Source organism: Tenrec ecaudatus, chromosome 10, assembly GCF_050624435.1.
Source record: "Tenrec ecaudatus isolate mTenEca1 chromosome 10, mTenEca1.hap1, whole genome shotgun sequence".
Lineage (NCBI taxonomy): Eukaryota > Metazoa > Chordata > Mammalia > Afrosoricida > Tenrecidae > Tenrec > Tenrec ecaudatus.
This window is the reverse complement of record NC_134539.1, coordinates 3,653,022-3,669,656: the sequence shown is the minus strand read 5'-3', so window position 1 is coordinate 3,669,656 and position 16,635 is coordinate 3,653,022. Positions and strand designations below refer to the sequence as shown.

Genomic DNA, 16,635 nt, shown 5'->3' with positions numbered 1-16,635 from the left:
CACGAGGACACCTGGCCTTGAGTCAGAGCCGACTCAATGGCCGTGAGCAGTTAGGTGACTGTGTCCCCCCCAAAAAGCCAAGGGAACGTGCCGGCCTCCGGTCCTCCTTACCGGCATCGCCTGGCTGGGATCCTCGCTGCACATGAACTGGATCTTTACGGTGATGTTTCTGGCGGAGGCCAACTTGTTGGCAAAGTTGAGTCTCTGTGGGTAGACATAGAGCAGGTTCCTGCGGGGAAGGGGGACAGGGTAGTGAGCACGGTATGGTGTAACTTCTCGGGGTGCAAGGTTGAAGGAGGGGCCCCTTCAGAAGCCAGCTCCTCTGGGAGGCATGAATGAACAAGGGCTTGTTCTCCTGCTTCTGCCTGCAGTCAGTGGACCTGCACCAGTGACCTTCTCAGGTTGGGAGGAATCCACAGGCATCTGGTGCAACTTAGAAAGTCCTTGGGCTTAGAACGTGACCGCCACAGATCACCTCCCACCCCATTGTACTTGCTACAGGAGCCTTGGTGGTATAGTGGTCATTCCTGGGGCTGCTAACCACAAGGGAGAAAGGAGAGGTTTTCTTCTGATGTAGAGAGCTACATTCTTGGAAACCCACAGGGGCAGGCCCACCCTGTCCCATAGGGCCCCGGTGAGTCGGCATTGACTCAATAGCAGGGAGTTTTTAAATCACTGATGTGCTCAAGTGGGAAGGAATCCTCTAGAATAGGGATGTCAGACGCAATTAAAACGCGGGCCATTTGGTGCCACAGGCAAGATTCACGTGGGCCACACAATACTTAAAAATTTTGTAAAATTTATATTTTGAAGTAAGCATTCAGGAATATGGGTAGGATCATTAAAACACTATATACTTGCTTTTATTTAAACACTTATTTTATTTAATGTATTTATAAAGTTAAAATTATTCTTTTTTACCCGAAACTTGACAGCGCTTTCCTCCTACAAGTTTTACATTGTGACCGGAAAATATAACAAAGTCACCAATAAAAAAACACAAGCTGCTGGACAGCTGCCAAACGTGATGCACAATTGTCATGGCTCTCCTCTAAAAATGTGAACGAGCGCTGCCGCCAGGTGTGGATCATAACAGCGCGACCCAGAGCACTCTTTCTAACCTTTTCACTGTTGGGATCTGTTTACATGGCGTGACACTGAGAATGGCAGACACATCCCTTCCAAGCGTCGCCGGAACCGAGTCAGCACGTTTGTACACGTCCACAGACCCCCAGGAAAGGCACTGGGCCACCTGTACACTCGTCTTCAGTGGTTAAGGGGTTAATGGGGGTATTGTGTACGGTATTGCCTCGATCTCCCCTAAGCACTATTTTCTTCGTAACAATTTTTCTATTTTCACAGCATCGCGGGCCACAAAAAATCCCCTCGGAGGCCACACGTGGCCCGTGGGCTGCTAGTCCGCCACCTCTGCTTTAGAACACGGGCAGCCACTCGCTGTGTGCGCGTCCCAGGCCGGGCAGCTCACCGGGGGTAGCACCTTCTGGTCCGCAGCCAAGTGCTTAACCACGTCTTCAGGCCCCCTGTCCTCAACCCTGCACGGCACCTTTCTCGGTCACCCCACTGCGTCTTCTGACACAGCGCCTGGTTTCTCCAGCCCTGCTCACTGAGGGGGCTGGGCCTCGCCAGGAGAGGAGGCACACGCCACGGGTTAAAAGGAAACCCCTTTGCATGAACTGGCTCCTGAACTCTGGAGTTGCCAGGGCGTGGAAGAACACGTGACTTTTTTGCTCTGGCTAGACCACGAGGTCGGACACGGGCGCGCTCTGCCCTCTGCTGGCCAAAAGCTGTCCCGGAACCAGCGTTTTGTCCCAAGGGTGACCCTATGGGACCAGGCAGACTGCTGCCCCTGTGGGTTTCTGAAACGGTTCACTGTTTACGGCAGCAGACAGCCTCGTTCGTCTTTCTCCGGTGAAGCGGTTGGTAGCTTTGAGCAGCCAACCTTGCCGTGAGCAGTGGGGGCAGTTGATTGGTTGCACCTTTAACCTGCACCAATTACAGCAGGCTCAGGGAGGCAGACAAAGAAAGGAAGACCTGGGGGAGGCAGGGTGACCGCCGTAAGGTGTTTGGAGAGTGAATGAACGAGACGGAAGCCCATCTCATCCTTGACCCCCAACCACTACTGAGCAACAGCACGGCGGTTCTGCACTGCTGCCCCGGGGGCCTGCAGTAGAGCTCTCCTTTCTTATACCAGAGGCTCGGTTCGAGTCCACTCGGCAGCCATCATTGTCTGTCTGTCTGCCAGGGGAGCCTGACATGTTGTCCTGATGCTGAGCAGGTTTCAGGGAAGGTCCCGGACTAAGACAGATCAGGAATAGAGGCCTGGGGATCTACTTCTGAAATCAGCCAGTGACAATCGGTGATCCTGTGGCAGCTCGGCTCCCCATGGGGTCAGCTACCACCACCACCACCACCGTATACACAGCACCGTGAGGTGGGGGGCAGAGCAGCTCTGGAGGCGTAGTGGTTTATGCATGGGGTGTGCTCCACAAGGTCAGCAGTTCAAAGCCCCCAGCTGCTCTTCAAAAGACAGACAGGCTTTCTATTTCTGTAAACAGGGACAGTCTCGGAAACCCACAGGGGCGGTTCTACCCTGGCCTGTAGGGTGGCTCTGAGCCGGCATCGACGAGATGGCAGTGAGTGTTGGCGTGGGGCAGTGGGGAGCTCCCTGACTCTGAGAATGCAGACTCCTGGTCTGGGAACATAGGAAAGAAAAGGAGGCGGGGCTAGAGAGCAGTCACCGTATATACTTGTGTCTAAGCCGAGTTTTTCAGCACATTTTTTAAATGCAGTTTTTGTGGTCAAATTAGGTGCCTCGGCTGATAATCAGGTCGGCCTATCCTCGAGTCTGTCTATAAGGTAATTATTTTCCATCGGAATCCTTGTTCTCAGCGCTGAGCCTGCGCAGCACAGCATTCTGGTAATTGGAGGCCCCTGGGGAGGGAGGGGGATGAAAATGCTCCTGATCTGGATTTCCAGAAGGCAATCACCGGTTACACGTCGGGTTTAACGAGCTCATTAGGACTGCGTGTTCTGGCCCGTCTGCATCCAGACCCTGCTGCCTTCATCCGGCCTCCACCAGAAATCAGCCAGCGACTCTGAGAACAGCTTCCGGACCACGTGGAAAAGAGGCCAGGCGTCGCCTCAAATGTGCCCCCGGCTCACCACTGACCACGGAGAAGCTGCCACAGCCGCTGTCAACTCTCACCCCCATCGAGCTGGTTCCGACTCATCGTGGCCCTTAGAGGACAGGGCAGAACTGCCCCTGTGGGGTTCTGAGAATGTACCTCTTTATGGGAGTAGAAAGCCTCATCTTTGTCCTGAGGAGCAGCTGGTGATTTCAAACTGCTGACCTTGAAGCAGTCCAACACACAACCACTACACCACTCATAAACAAAAACAAACAGCAAAGACCTCAAATCCACTGCCACCGAGCCGATTGGGACTCCTAGCAGCAGGATAGAGCTGCACCTAAGGATTTCTGAGACTGGAACTCTGCTTGGGAGTAGAAAGCCTCATTTTCTCCTGCAGAGCGGCTGGTGGTTTCAAACTACCGTACCTGTGGTTAGCAGCTGGATGCGGAACCGCTAAGCCACTGGAGCTCCCCAGCCCCCAGCCAGCACATCAGGGTGAGTTAATTAAATGTTTGACCAGCATGGCCCTTGAATGATGCCATAAATATCCACATAGCCCATGGCAGAACCAGGATCCCTGGCACTGCCCTAGAATTGAAAGTCCTTGACTTCCCCATGCGAGTGTTTAAAGTGTCATGTTCTGGTTTTTAAATTAAGCAGTGTTGACTGTGTGGGTAGAAAGACCCCTGGTGACATGGGTATTAAAGCACTGGGCTTCGAACCCAGAGGTCTGTGGTTTGAACCCCCAGCAGGAGCTGCTGCCCCCCCCCACCCTGAGGTGCCCTGCCCTATGTGTTAAAAGCACAGGGTGTCCAGACCTGAAGCCTTCTTTGTTGGCCTGGGCAGTCACCACTTAGCGCTATAGAAGGGCCCTCCTGGGTTAAGTGGATCCGAATAAGCTCAGCCATATTTCAAATTCACAAGTACAGCTGTCCATCTTAATTGATGACCAAGAATCAGACGCTGCCATCTCATCGATTCCAGCTCAGAGCGACCCCAGATCTACCCAGTGTTTCAGGAAACTGGAAACGGTTACGGGGCCAGACAGCTTCATCCTTCTCCCAGCGAGCAGCTGGTGGCTTCGTACCACCGTTCTAGAAGCGAGCAGTCTGTGGCTTGCCTGACAGTGCCGCCAGGACTCTGTATGGGGAGGTGACCCCACCAGAAAGCAACCCACTGTCACCAGGGAGATTCAGACTCCTAGCAGCCCCTTGCACTGCCCCTGTGGGTTTCCAAGACCGTCACTGAACTGTTTCTCCAGACAAGGACAGTCCTACTCTGTCACGTGCAAGGCTGGAGGTTCAACCTCACCAGCGGCTCGCCGGGAGAGAGATGAGGCTGCTGCTCTGGTAAAGACGTACAGCCTCGGAAACCTCTGGGGCCAAGCCGCCCTGTTCTCCAGAGTCACCAGGAGTCGGGATTGGCTCGATGGCAGTGAGTTTGGCTTTGGGCTGGTGGCCCCGTGGTTAAGCATGGACTGCTAGCTGGATGCTTGGTAGTTCAAGCCCACCAGCTGCCCCGTGGGAGGTAGCTAGAGGCCCTCTGCTCCCATCAGAAACATTTACAGCCTTGGAACCCTGGGGGTGGGGGTGCAGTTCAGTTTCGGCCTACAGGGTCACTCAATGAGTTGGAATCCACCGAGGGCAGGGAGCACGGCCAGAATCATCACGAGGCCCCAAGTAGCGGGTTCTTGTCAAAGGCACTTTAGAGCGCAAACCTCTGTCTACAGCAGCGGTTCTCACCCTTCCTAACACAGCGACCCTTTCAGACAGCTCCTCATGTGCAGGTGACCCCCCACCATAACGTCATTTCCGTTGCTCCTTCATCACTGTCATTTTGCTACTGTGATGAATCAGGCGACCCCTGTGAGAGGGCCGTTTGTCCCCCAAAGGGGTCAGGACCCCGAGGTTGAGGACCACTGCGCTAGAGCCTCCACCACTATAGAAACTACTAGTGCCAACAGGTTCCGTTGCCCCAACACTTAGGAAGTAGGAAGGCGATGGGGGGTGGGGGGAGGACAAGGAATACGCCTACCCAGCTGGGCCTCGGCCCATGGGCTGGAGATTTCCCAAGAGCCTTTACCTCCTACCTGTATACAGTGTGGGGGACATAGACTTCCCGGATGGGAAATTCCAAGATCTCTTTGTGCAGGCGCGTCCGGTTTTCAGAAAAAGGGACCACGGGCAGCATTTCCGGAGTCAGGCAGCCAGTGAGCGTGTCGGGTGCCGGGGAGACCTCCAGTCTCAGCAAGCCTGCAGGTACGGTGAGAGGGCTGGGCTAGCGAGGGGGCTGCCTGGGGCTGACAGGGGCTGCTGCGTGTTGTACTGTGGGCACGGGTCTAGGCTGGGGGTCTTGCTTGAATCTGGGGGTCCCCGGGCTTCTCCTCCGGTGTGAGGCAAAGGCAGGGCATTAGATTCTACAGATGGCACAGTGAGGAAGTGCCAGGAACCGAGGGCTGACCTTCGAAGTCCCTTCGGGAACTGCCACCATAAATACACGGTGAAGCAGCTGGCACCTGTGGCGAGGGGGGCTTCAAACTCAGCTCGCTAGTGCCCTGGGGGGCTGCTGAAGGACAGGGCTGGAGCCCCCACTGTCAGACTTCCAGCGGTCCAGCTCTATGCTCGGGCCTCACAGAATAGCTCATCAGAGGCAGTGAGGGACCCGGGCGGCCACCCATTGGGAGCAAGTCGGCCAGTTGGTTCGGTTGTTTCTCTTTTTAGCGCAAACAGCCTCGATCTGAAGGCTGGCCTTGGCTGGCGAGAGCCATCAGTACAAATCTTTTCAAGGTTAAGAAACAGGAACAAGGCCACGCTCCCGGCCATCAAGTCAATTCTGACTCACAGCGACCTCACGGGTCCTGGGAGAACCAGCCCGTGGGTTCCCCAGACTGTCCGGCTTGACGGGAGCAGAAAGCCTTGTCTTTCTCCCGAAGAACTCGAACAGGTTTGTCAATCATGTAGACCAAGCCAGATTCTGAAGCCCCCACGTTTCCCATGGCAAAGGCGAGTCTCCCCGCCTCGGTGGGGGATAGACAGCAGGCAGCCACGCATCGGTGGTCCTGGCAGAGTACTAGGGGACAGAGACACGCATCCCCACCTGGAATGGACTTGACCCTTCTCTGCAAGGACGAAGACCTTCTGTAGTCGGCCAGGAACTTGAACAAGTCCTCATCGCTCAGGCGGTCTCCTTCCTGCCAAGAGAGATGGTGGTTAGGGTAGACGGGCCTGACTTTGGGAAGCCTTCTATCTTGAAGCTGTTGGTGTGTGTATGTGTGTATGTGTGTCCTAGCCAGTCCTTTCATAAGGAGACCTGGTGGCACCATGGGTTAAGTGTTAGACTGCTCATCGCTAGGTCAGCAGTTCAAACCCACCAGCCGCTCCATGGGAGAAAGAGGAGGCTGTCTGCTCTCGTAAAGATAGACAGCCTCGGAAACCCAGGAAGCAGGTCTGCTCTGCCTATAGGGTCACTATGAGTCAGAACAAACTCGCTGGCAGGGGACCTGGGACTTGGACTTCTGCAGACATGACACTGACCGGCCTCTTGTCAACCGCTCCTTCCCCACCCCCAGCCCCCACCTTCCACATCCCTACCACTCATACTGACTTTGAGGTTCTGCTCCCAGCCCCGTCCCCCTCTGAGTCACCACCTACACCGCCTGCCCCCAGAGTCCCAGCAGCCCCGCCCGAATGGGTCAGATGCAGACACAGACAGAGAGACGCACCTGCTTGAAGAAGCTGGTGATGGTCAGGGGGGTGGTTTTGAAGCTGGACATGAACCCATTTTCCTCCAAGGACAGGGCGCGCTCTGAAAGCCTCCTGGACTGCGACAGTGTCCGCCTCTCGCCGCTGCCGCCACCACCAGTGCCACTGCCACTGGGGCCTCTCCCTGCGGGACACAGGCTCAGCCCACTGCAAGCCCTTCTCCTGGACATGCTGCTACAGCCAACCATGCACTTGGGGGCCATCCACACAGGGACCCCCCCATGCGGGACACCTACACCAGGTCTACCCACAAAGTATCTGTCCCCTCCGGACTCCCCACACTGGGGCCATCCACATAATAAACACCCCCTCTGAGGCCAACCACATGGGCCCCCACACAGGGCTTCAGTGGCTGGTGGGCCAGCTCGGCCTCACGGTATCCCCACATGCATCGTCTCCTGAGCCCCATGGTGGCTGCCTTTTTCAGAAGGCGCTCACCAGCCCTTTCTTCCTTGGCGCCTCAGGGTGAGCACCGAGCACCACTGTCTGTCCCACACCGGGATGCTTTGAAAAGTTCATGGGAAAATTCCATTATCTTGTAATTCCATGTTTCCATGAACTTTTTGAAGCCCTCCCATGTACCAGAGGTTTACAGGCGTCGAGGAGAAAGACTGGTGGCCCAGTAGTGAAGTGTCCCCTGCAGACTGGAAGGCCAGTGGTTCGAACCCCCCAGCCACTTCAAGGGAGAACGAGGTGGCCCTCCGCCCCTGTAGAGATGGTCCACGGGGACCTTCTACTCTGACCCACGGGGTTGCTAGGAGTCAGAACCAACTTGGTGGTAACCAGTTTGCACACTTCACCAGGAACCCTGGTGGGCAGGCGGGTTAAGGTTCGGGCTTTTAACCACACACAGGCCAGCAGTTCAAAACCACCAGTGGATCTGAGAGAGAAAGAGGAGGCTTTCTACTCCCATAACGACTGTCAGTCTCATAAAACCATGGGGCAGCCGTGCTCTGTCCTCTGTCATCACTGCGGGTCGGATCAGCTCGATGGCAGGGAGTTTGCTTCCTTCCCGGCAGCAGCTGTGACTCCTAATAGCCCGGGAGGGGGAGCAGGCGGGGCCCCTGGGCTGAGGCAGGGGGGTGGATGTGGCCCACCCCTGCAGAGTAACAGTCTTGGAAACCCATGGGGGCAGTTCTACCCTGCCCCACAGGGTCCCTGTGCGTCAGCATCGACTCGACGGCAGGGAGTTGAGTCTTGAGTTGACGGGAACCCTGGTGGCACAGTGGTTGAGCACTCAGCCACGCACCTAGAGGTGAACAGTTCAAACCCACCAGCTGCTCTGTGGGAGAAAGGCGAGGCTGTGTGCTCCCATAAAGATGTAGAGCCTGGGAAACGCTATGGAGCTGCTCCACTCTGTCCTACAGGGTTGCAGTGGGTCAGAATTGGCCGTGATGCCAGCAGTGAAGTCATTGAACAGCATGGCTGCATGTGGCCATGTGATTTGAAGGACAATCCCCCCCTCCCCTGGCCACTGCCTATCCTGGCCCTCCTGCTGGAGTCCCCGGTGCTGGCCCCCACTCCTCTCCCTCACTGTATGGGCATCTAATCCCGCTTGAGCAGCCCCAGCTCCTGGAGGTGGGCACTGCTGGCTGGCCGGGCATTGCTGGCAGGAGTCCCAGCTGCAGCTGGATGGGGTCTCCCAAGGTGGTTTCTGTGGTCAGCAGACTGTTTGCTCCTGTTTTATTTTCACACATGAGTCCGCCGGGGAGAGGGGTGCCCACAGCTTCCCTACAGGACTGTGGGGTTAGGACTCAGACAGGCTAGGCCGGTCATGAGGGCCAGTCTTCACACGTCTGATCTCCAGCTTTCCTCGGGTACCTGTACTCCACAGGCACCGAAAACGCCGGGGGCTCAAGCCCACCAGCCGCCCGAATGGGGAGAGATGAGGCCCGGGTTGCTCTGAGCTGGCACTGACTCAACAGCCGCGCGTTTGGGGTGATTTTTCACTCCAGAATACCAGTGCTCAGAATCCCCGCCGTCGACTCGATGCCGACTCACTGCGACCCTACAGGACAGGGTAGAACTGCCCCCGTGCGCTTCCAGGACTGTAATTCTTTACAGGAGTAGAACGCCTCATTTTTCTCCTACGGAGCGGCTGGTGGTTTTGAACTGCTGACCCTATGGATAGTAGAAGGTCAACAGGTAACCACTTTGCCATCAAAGCTCCTTAGAATACCACCAGGAACAACAAAACAAACACTCTGGGGCCACTTCCCTGGGAAACGCGGGCATCGGGAGATGGCTGGACCAAGGAACACTGAGAATCAGAAAGCCAGGCCCAGTGTTTGTGGGAGGCTGAGGCCCGAGGACCAGAGACCGCAGCCCAGGGGGACGGGGGCCGTCCGAGCTGAGGCTGAACTCTAATCCAGAGACAGCGGCTGCCACTCTGCAGCACGAGGGATGGGCTCGTCTCCCGTGCCTGTGTTTCCATTGTCCTTGGCAAAGGAAGCTCAGGGGACCTGGCAGGCAGAGGTGGCAGTAAGTCCGGGGTTTGCTTTCTGAAACCCTGGAGCGGCTGGCTCTCCCTGTGTTTAGGAATCCAGCCAAGGAAGCTTTTAACACGAAGAAAGGGGTTGGTGACCTGCTTATTGGATCCTTGATGATCTTGTAATTGTCAGGAATTTGACTTCTGGGAGGGGTGGCCACTGGAAATGAATCTGTCTTGTTGCCAATCCACCCAGAACATTCCATCCAGACATCTCGCTAGGAAAGAGGAGTCTGTTTTAACCCTGCCAGCGTGCACTATGGTTTGGCGGACCACTGGGCAATGAAACTCACCACTCACCGACAACAGGGACCCTGTGGGGCTTGGAGAACGGCCCTGCGGGTTTGGCCCCGTGAGCTACGCGTGGGTCAGCAGTTCAAAGCCACCCGCAGCTCCGAGGGAGAGGGTTTTCTACTGTTGTAAAGAGGTACAGTCTCAGAAACCCACAGGGGCAGGTCTGACATGCCCTGCAGGGTCTTCATGAGTTAGAATGGACTCACTGGCCGTGAGTTTGTTCAACTCTTTACTGGAGTCAAAATAAACCTCATTTTTCTCCCACAGAGCGGCTGGTGGCTTTGAACTGAGGTCTCTACAGTTAGCTGCCCGACACTTCAGCGGCTTCACCACCAGAGCTGTCGTTCAGTTATTATGTTTCCTCCCACCCACCACTATCTTCTCACTCCCCAAATTCTCCGGTCCCCTGAACCCTACACAGACCCCAAAGAAGGCAGGTCTGTTGCCACCAAGTGGAGCCTGATCTACGGCGTCCCCTGGTATTCCCGAGCAGAGTGTTCACTGTCACGTTCGTGCTGTGGCTTCTTGGAGACAGAGGTAACCAGGCCTTTCTTCCACGGCACCCCCGGGCAAATCCACACCTCCAACCTCCCAGTGAGCCACTGCACCGCCCCAGCCCCCTGAGGAGTTGGTAAGCAGGGTGGGAACCTCACCGACCGCAGCCTCTGCGTCAGGCCCCTCCCGGTCGAGGGTGGAGATGTTGAAGAAGCTGTTCAGGCTCAGGGGTGCCCAGGCAAAGGGCATCCGGTACTTCCCCAGGCGCTGGCAGAAGGACTCCGCCTGCAGCTTCAGCTTCTCAATCTTGTCTTTGTTCTGGGGAGAGATGGAAACACACCATCTAGTCGCGCATCCACTGCCCCAGGTGGACGGCAAGTCCATTCATTGCCTCCGACGTGGCCCTGGCCGCCCATCTCTCAAGCCCCCAGTGACACAATTGTTTGTTGCTCGACTGCTAAGCAGAAGATAACTACTAATTCATGCCACCCGAGTCCCGTCCACTCAAGAGTGCAGAGTAGAACTGCCCCGGTAGGCTCATGAGACCGACTCTTCGTGGCAGGAGAAAGCCTCACGGGGCAGTGTTACCCAGCCCTTCCGGGTTGACTTGATGGTAGACAGTTGGGTTTTTTTTGTTGGTTTGTTTAACTCTATTTTGGAGCATGGTGCTGCTGGTGGTTTCAAACCGCTGACCTTGTGGTTCGCAGCCCAGCTCACAACCACTGCGCCACCAGGGAGGTCTGAGCGCACCCAGGGCGATCCACTCCAGTACTAACTAGAGCCTTGAGCAGCTCTAAGTCCGTGACCCATGGGCTGTCAATCTCTGTGGGCACAGACAGCTTCCCCTTTCTCCCGTAGAGGCTGGTGGGTTTGAACCACCAACCACGTGGTCAGCAGTCCAGTGCTGAAGCCACTGGGCCACCAGGGCTCCTTTCAGGATGCTGACGAGGTAAGTGCCTTCTGGGAGTGTAAAGAGGAGTCGGGAGACTTTGCTGTTTGTGCTGAGCAAAGGGGCCCTTTTCCCTGACGCCACACCCATCCTGGAGCCCCGGTGGCATGGCAGTTACACAAAGGTCAGGAGCTGGAAACCACAAGCCGCTCCTCGGGAGAAAGAGGAGGCTTTCTACTCCCATAAGGAGTTACAGTGCACAAACCCTGTCCTACAGGGTTTCTCTGAGCCAGAATCCCCTTGATGGTGGTGAGTATATCCCGTTAACAAGCCCTCGTAGTGTAGTGTTATGCGTTGAGCTGCAATCTGCAAGGTCGGCAGTTAGAAACCACTAGCAGCTCCGAGGGAGACAGACTAGGCTTTCTACTCCTGTAAACAGTTACTGTCTAGGAAACCCACAGGGGTCGCTATGAGTCTGCATGGACTTGATGGCAGTGAGTTTTGTTTTGTTGGTTAAGAGACCTGGTGGCATAGTGGGTTGTGTAATAAATTATTAACCACAAGGTCAGTGGTTCAAATACACCCGTCACTCCGTGAGAGAAAGATGAGGCTGTCTGCCGCCAAAAAAGAGTGACAGTCCTGGAAACCCACAGGGGCAGTATACCTGTCTTGCAGGGTCGCTGTGAGTCACAATCGACTCGGTGGAAGGGATTTGTTTTGTTTATGGGGGGTTTCGTTTCATTTTCTAAAAATATTTTATTGGGGGCTCACATAGCTCTTATCACAATCCATACATAAATCCATCATGTCAAGCACATTTGTACATGTTACCATCATCATTCATTTTCAAATATTTTCTTTCTACTTGAGCCCTTGGTATCAGCTCCTCATTTTTTCCTCCCTCCCCCACCCTCCTTCCTTCCCTCATGAACCCTTGATAATTTATAAATTATTATTATGTTTTCATGTCTAACACTGACCAATGTCTCCCTTCACCCACTTTTCTCTGCTGTCTGTCCCTCAGGGAAGGGGTTTTAGGTAGATCATTGTGATCAGTTCCCCCTTTCTTACCCCACCTTCCCCTTACTCTCTGGTTTTGTTTTTTCAGTACCATGCTGTGCTAATGATATTATGGTGCATGCTTCCCAAAAAAGATCAGTTGCTGTTGAATCGATACCAGTCCACGCGACCCCATGTGTGGAGGGGCAGGGCCGCCCCACAGGGTTTCCATGGCTGGGCTATTTGGGAAGTGGTCACCAGGCCTTTCTTCTGAGGTGCCTGTGGGGGCTTAGCAGCTGAACGCTTCACCGCACACAGCCGGTAACCCAGCGGGTTGGCCATCACCCTGATGAGGTAGGACGGTGGCTGTTCTGCTGAGGAAGGCGGAGGTGCCCCAGCACGGTGCAGTTTCACTAGGTCTCCTTGCCTCCGCCCCCCCAGCCCCCTCAATAGCCAACTGGGTCAGGGCCGCAGAACCAAGGCAACTGAAGGAGGCTTGCCCTGACCAAGTGCCGTCATGACCCGTTTGCGCGGGGCATCATCGTGGTGCTGCTGGGTGCCACTGGGTGGTGTCAGCTCACAGTGGCGCCATGTGACAGATGAGACTGCCGCCGCGAGTGCTCCTGACTGTCACCTGTCTGAGAGTAGGTGGCAGGTGGCCAGGTCTGTCTCCCGTGGAGCCCCTGGATGGGCTAACTGCCATCCTTCTGTTGTCAGATGGGCAATGAACAATTGAGCCTCTCAACAAAATCTCTGCCATCAGCAGATGCCGACTGACAGCGACCCTATAGGACAGGGTAGAACGGCCCCTGTGGGTTTCCGAGACCTTCGCGCTTTACGGGAGTAGAGAGCCTCATCTTGCTCCCGCAGAGTGGCTTGTGGTTTTGAACGCCCGACCTTGTGGTTGGCAGCTCAATGCATAAGTATGATGCTCCCAGGACTCCTCACATCATCATGAGCAAGTTCAATAACTGATGTGTTTAACTGCATCACCAATGACCAAACTTCCCTTTCTTCTTTTGTTTAAAACAACGTACGAGGCTTCCCTCTGCAGATGTAGCAGGGGCCCCCTGCCAGTCACCACCTTCTAGAAGGCTCCGGTGAGCACTTGCTTACCTGGCCTGCCACCATTTACCCGGGCTCAGGGGCATACCTTTCCGCCGTCACTCTCTCTGATGACCAGGTAGGGTTCTGCACAGTCTCCAATCTCCCCCTGCTGCAGCACCTTCTCAACCTGCCAACAACAACAAGAAGGTGCTTGCTCGTGAGGGGCCTGCGCGCCATCCGAGTCACGGCCAGGAGGTCAGCTGGCCCGATCCGACAGCAGCGGACGGCGACGCCTTCGGCAGGCTTTCTGAGGACAAGATCGTGAGGATGAGGAACACTGCCCCGTGGAGACGAAGTAGAACCGTGAAGGATGAAGAAAGGGCTGGTGATGGCAGCCGCGGTGACTGTGCCTGGAGGGCAGCAGGCAGCTTTCACTCCCACCCACTGCTGAGAAACATTTCCCACTCTTAAGCCATGCACACGCTGAATGTCCACAGTGGAAAGGCGGTGAGAGGAAGACGTGTCATGGTTGTTTTTTTCCATGGTTGCTTTACGTTATAAATGACAACCCCACAGAGAGACCGGGCCTCTCTCACAGCCGGGTTGGGGACTGACTGGAACCTTCCACGAGGTGCCCACACACCAGCAGAAGGAAGTACCTCTGTTTCATGGGGGTGGGGGGACTGCTTCTTTTGGTTTAACAGACCTGGCAGGAACCCCAAGGCAGAGAGATCCCACCTCCTCTCTTGCTGCCAGCTGGTGGGTGATGGTAATAAGGGATCTAAGAACTCAGGGGCTCATGACGCCAGATTCTAAGTACTCAGGGGTCTTCTTCCGCTGAGCTTTGGGTCAAGGATCTGCCTGACCAATGGTCACAAAGGCTGGGCACCAGGTTTAGAAGGAAGAAACGGGGATGAGGACTCCGAAGGCTTGGCTCAGAGAAAGGGGCCCCGGTGCACAGGAGGGTGGGTGTCATGCTGCCAATCACAGAGTCGGCGGTGTGAGCCCACCAGCTGCTCTGCCAGAGAAAGGGGGGCCTGTCTGCTCCCGCAGAAACTTAGAGTCTTGGCCACTCTACGGAGCTACTCTGTCCTGTGGGGTCACCATGGGTCAGAATCGACTTAATGGCTGTGCGTTGGACTGTCAGCTAGGTGTCCCTCTCCCCACTTTAACGGGTGAGCGGGGTGGCCCTGTCCCCACTTTCCAGATGAGGAGACAAATCTCCCCAGAGGTTAGATGATGCCCTACAGCCCTCAACTGCTGGTGAAGCTGCCTCACGGGGATTCAGACTCAGGTCTGGTTGTGTCCAGAGGCAAGGTCTTCCAGAACTGACTCGCCTGTCAGTGGCTGTGGTTCTCTGGCTGGTTTTTTTGGGAGGGGGGAAAATTAGGCAGTTCCAAGAGGGATGACGCATCGCCCCCCTCAGACATCGGGCTCACTCCAAACTCGAGATAATCCAGCGGGGAGTGAGCAGAGTTCACACGGCAGGGCCCCGGTTAGCTACCTTGACCACCAGGTAGATGTCTGAGGACGGGTAGGTGACGGAGAAGACGGCCGACCTCGCCTGGCTGGACGCAGCCACCGACGGTGTGTGTGTCCGCAGGAACCCTTTGAGCTGGTCCGAGTTCAGGTCACAGTGGAAATTCTCAGATATCTGGAGGAGCAGAGAAGTGGACCCCATCACCCTGCAGACCGCAGCAAGGGGCAAGCACAGGGTGTGGCCACAGGAGGGGGAGTCTAATCAAGGATGAGGCGACTGACAGGTTGCTATGGGAAACCCGGCAGCTAGGTGGCCATAATTTCTACTCAGCATTTGCAAGTCTGAGCCAATCCAGGCGCTTTCACATTTTCCCTAGCCAGCCAGTGCTCCCCAGGCACCGATGCCGCTTCAGGAGCAAGCCTGGGTCTTCAGGTTCTCTAAGGGACAGGTTCTCCGAGGGCTCTGCCCCCTGCCCGGCAGCAGCAGCACCAGAGAATCACGGTCCCAAGCCCCACCCCAAAGCCCCAGAGCAGCCTGCCTGATTTCCAAGGAGTCGACCCCAGCCCACAGCAATCCCGGTGTGTCCACAACTGCCAGGCCTTTCTTCCTAAATTCTCCTGGTGGCGTCGATAGCCAGTCTTTCTGCAAGTTGTCATGCACAGCCTTGTTTGTACCATGTGGGGAGTCAGACCTGCTCCTTCCAACCCCGGGAAGCGGGCTGGGAACCAGCGGTGCCCTGAGTGCCAGAGGCTCCTCTAAGGAGCCCTGCTGGTGCTGCGGCTCGGCACTGGGGGGTTGGCAGTTCAAACCCGCCAGCGGCTCTGTGGGAGAAGGCTGAGGCAGTCCTCCCGTATGGATGCGCAATCTCAGAAGCCCTGCGGGCAGCTCTGTGTGGTTCTGCAGAATGGGCTTGAGGCAGCGGGTCCTTCCCACAAACCTCAGTGGTTCCCGACCCTCTGTGGGAGGTGCTAATTGCCCCACAGCAGTTGCTACGAGGTGCGTGTTCCCAGAAATCCACGTGGTTAGGGGTCGAGACACAGAGGAGCCTTGGTGAGACAGTGGTCACTTGCTGGGCTTTCTACGCTCAGAGGAGGCTTTCTACGCCTGTGAATAGGCGCGGTCTTCCAAGGCCCACAGGGCGTTCTCCCTGTCCTGTAAGGCGCTGGGAGCTGGGGTCGCCTCGGTGACAGTAAGTTGGTCTGACGCCAACCACAAGCACACTCACAAGGACTCTTGGGTGGCTGTGTTCTTTTCACTCAAAAACAGGGCACACTGGGTATTGAATGAGGGTATTGAATGGGTATTGAATGGGTAACGGATGAGGACATGGGCCCCGAGGGTGGCTTCCAGGACGGGGAGCCATTTCTCACTCCAAAGCCTCCCTGGCCAGGAGCACACGCTGCTGTTTCACAGGTGACCCTATATGATCTAAGACAGTGGTTCTCAACCTGTGGGTCATGACCCCTGTGGGGCTTGAAGGACCCTTTCACAGGGGTCACCAGATTCATAACAGTAGCAAAATGACAGTGATGAAGTAGCAATGAAAATAATTTTATGTTTGGGGGTCCCCACCACATGAGGAGCTGTAGGAAAGGGCCGCGGCGTGAGGAAGGCTGAGAACCACTGCCCTAAGAGACACTGGAGAAGCGGCTGTTGGTCTTCCCCCTGCTGGCCTGGATCCTGCACCTGGCTTCTTGGGATGGCAGCCACACTGTGGTTTGCTGGCCCTGGGGACTATGGGTGGCTGTCAAGTTGTCTGTTGACCTGGAATCCCCTCCACTCTGCCGCTGTCAGCCTGTGGTCCTGTTTCATCCAGCTGGTCTGCAGCTAGCATCTGGCCCATGGACTTGGGTTGGACTGGACATGCCTGCTCTGTGGTGGGGTAGGCTGCTTCCTTGATGTAAATGCCTTTCTTTCTTAGTGTAAATTCATTTCCTACACACATGTGACCCCGCAGGACACGTCAGGGGTCGCAGGGGGTCTGAGCACCTCCCAGTGGCTGCTCTGTGGCCTCTGTGTGAGAGCTCTTA

The 16,635-nt window shown here is 55.9% G+C and overlaps 1 protein-coding gene across 2 annotated transcripts in view; it reads right to left on the bottom strand.

Annotated features, from left to right (window-relative positions):
* DOCK8 (dedicator of cytokinesis 8) overlaps positions 1-16,635 on the bottom strand; it is an 89,417-nt gene that overhangs the window by 58,325 nt on the left and 14,457 nt on the right. For both annotated transcript variants that reach the window (XM_075558903.1, XM_075558905.1), the window contains exons 7-14: positions 14,630-14,779; positions 13,232-13,312; positions 10,344-10,508; positions 8,188-8,195; positions 6,874-6,997; positions 6,249-6,342; positions 5,242-5,404; positions 112-229 (exon numbers count right to left, since the gene is read on the bottom strand). In XM_075558903.1, coding sequence (XP_075415018.1) covers positions 112-229; positions 5,242-5,404; positions 6,249-6,342; positions 6,874-6,997; positions 8,188-8,195; positions 10,344-10,508; positions 13,232-13,312; positions 14,630-14,779 — 903 coding nt within the window. The remainder of the gene's footprint in view (positions 1-111; positions 230-5,241; positions 5,405-6,248; positions 6,343-6,873; positions 6,998-8,187; positions 8,196-10,343; positions 10,509-13,231; positions 13,313-14,629; positions 14,780-16,635) is intronic.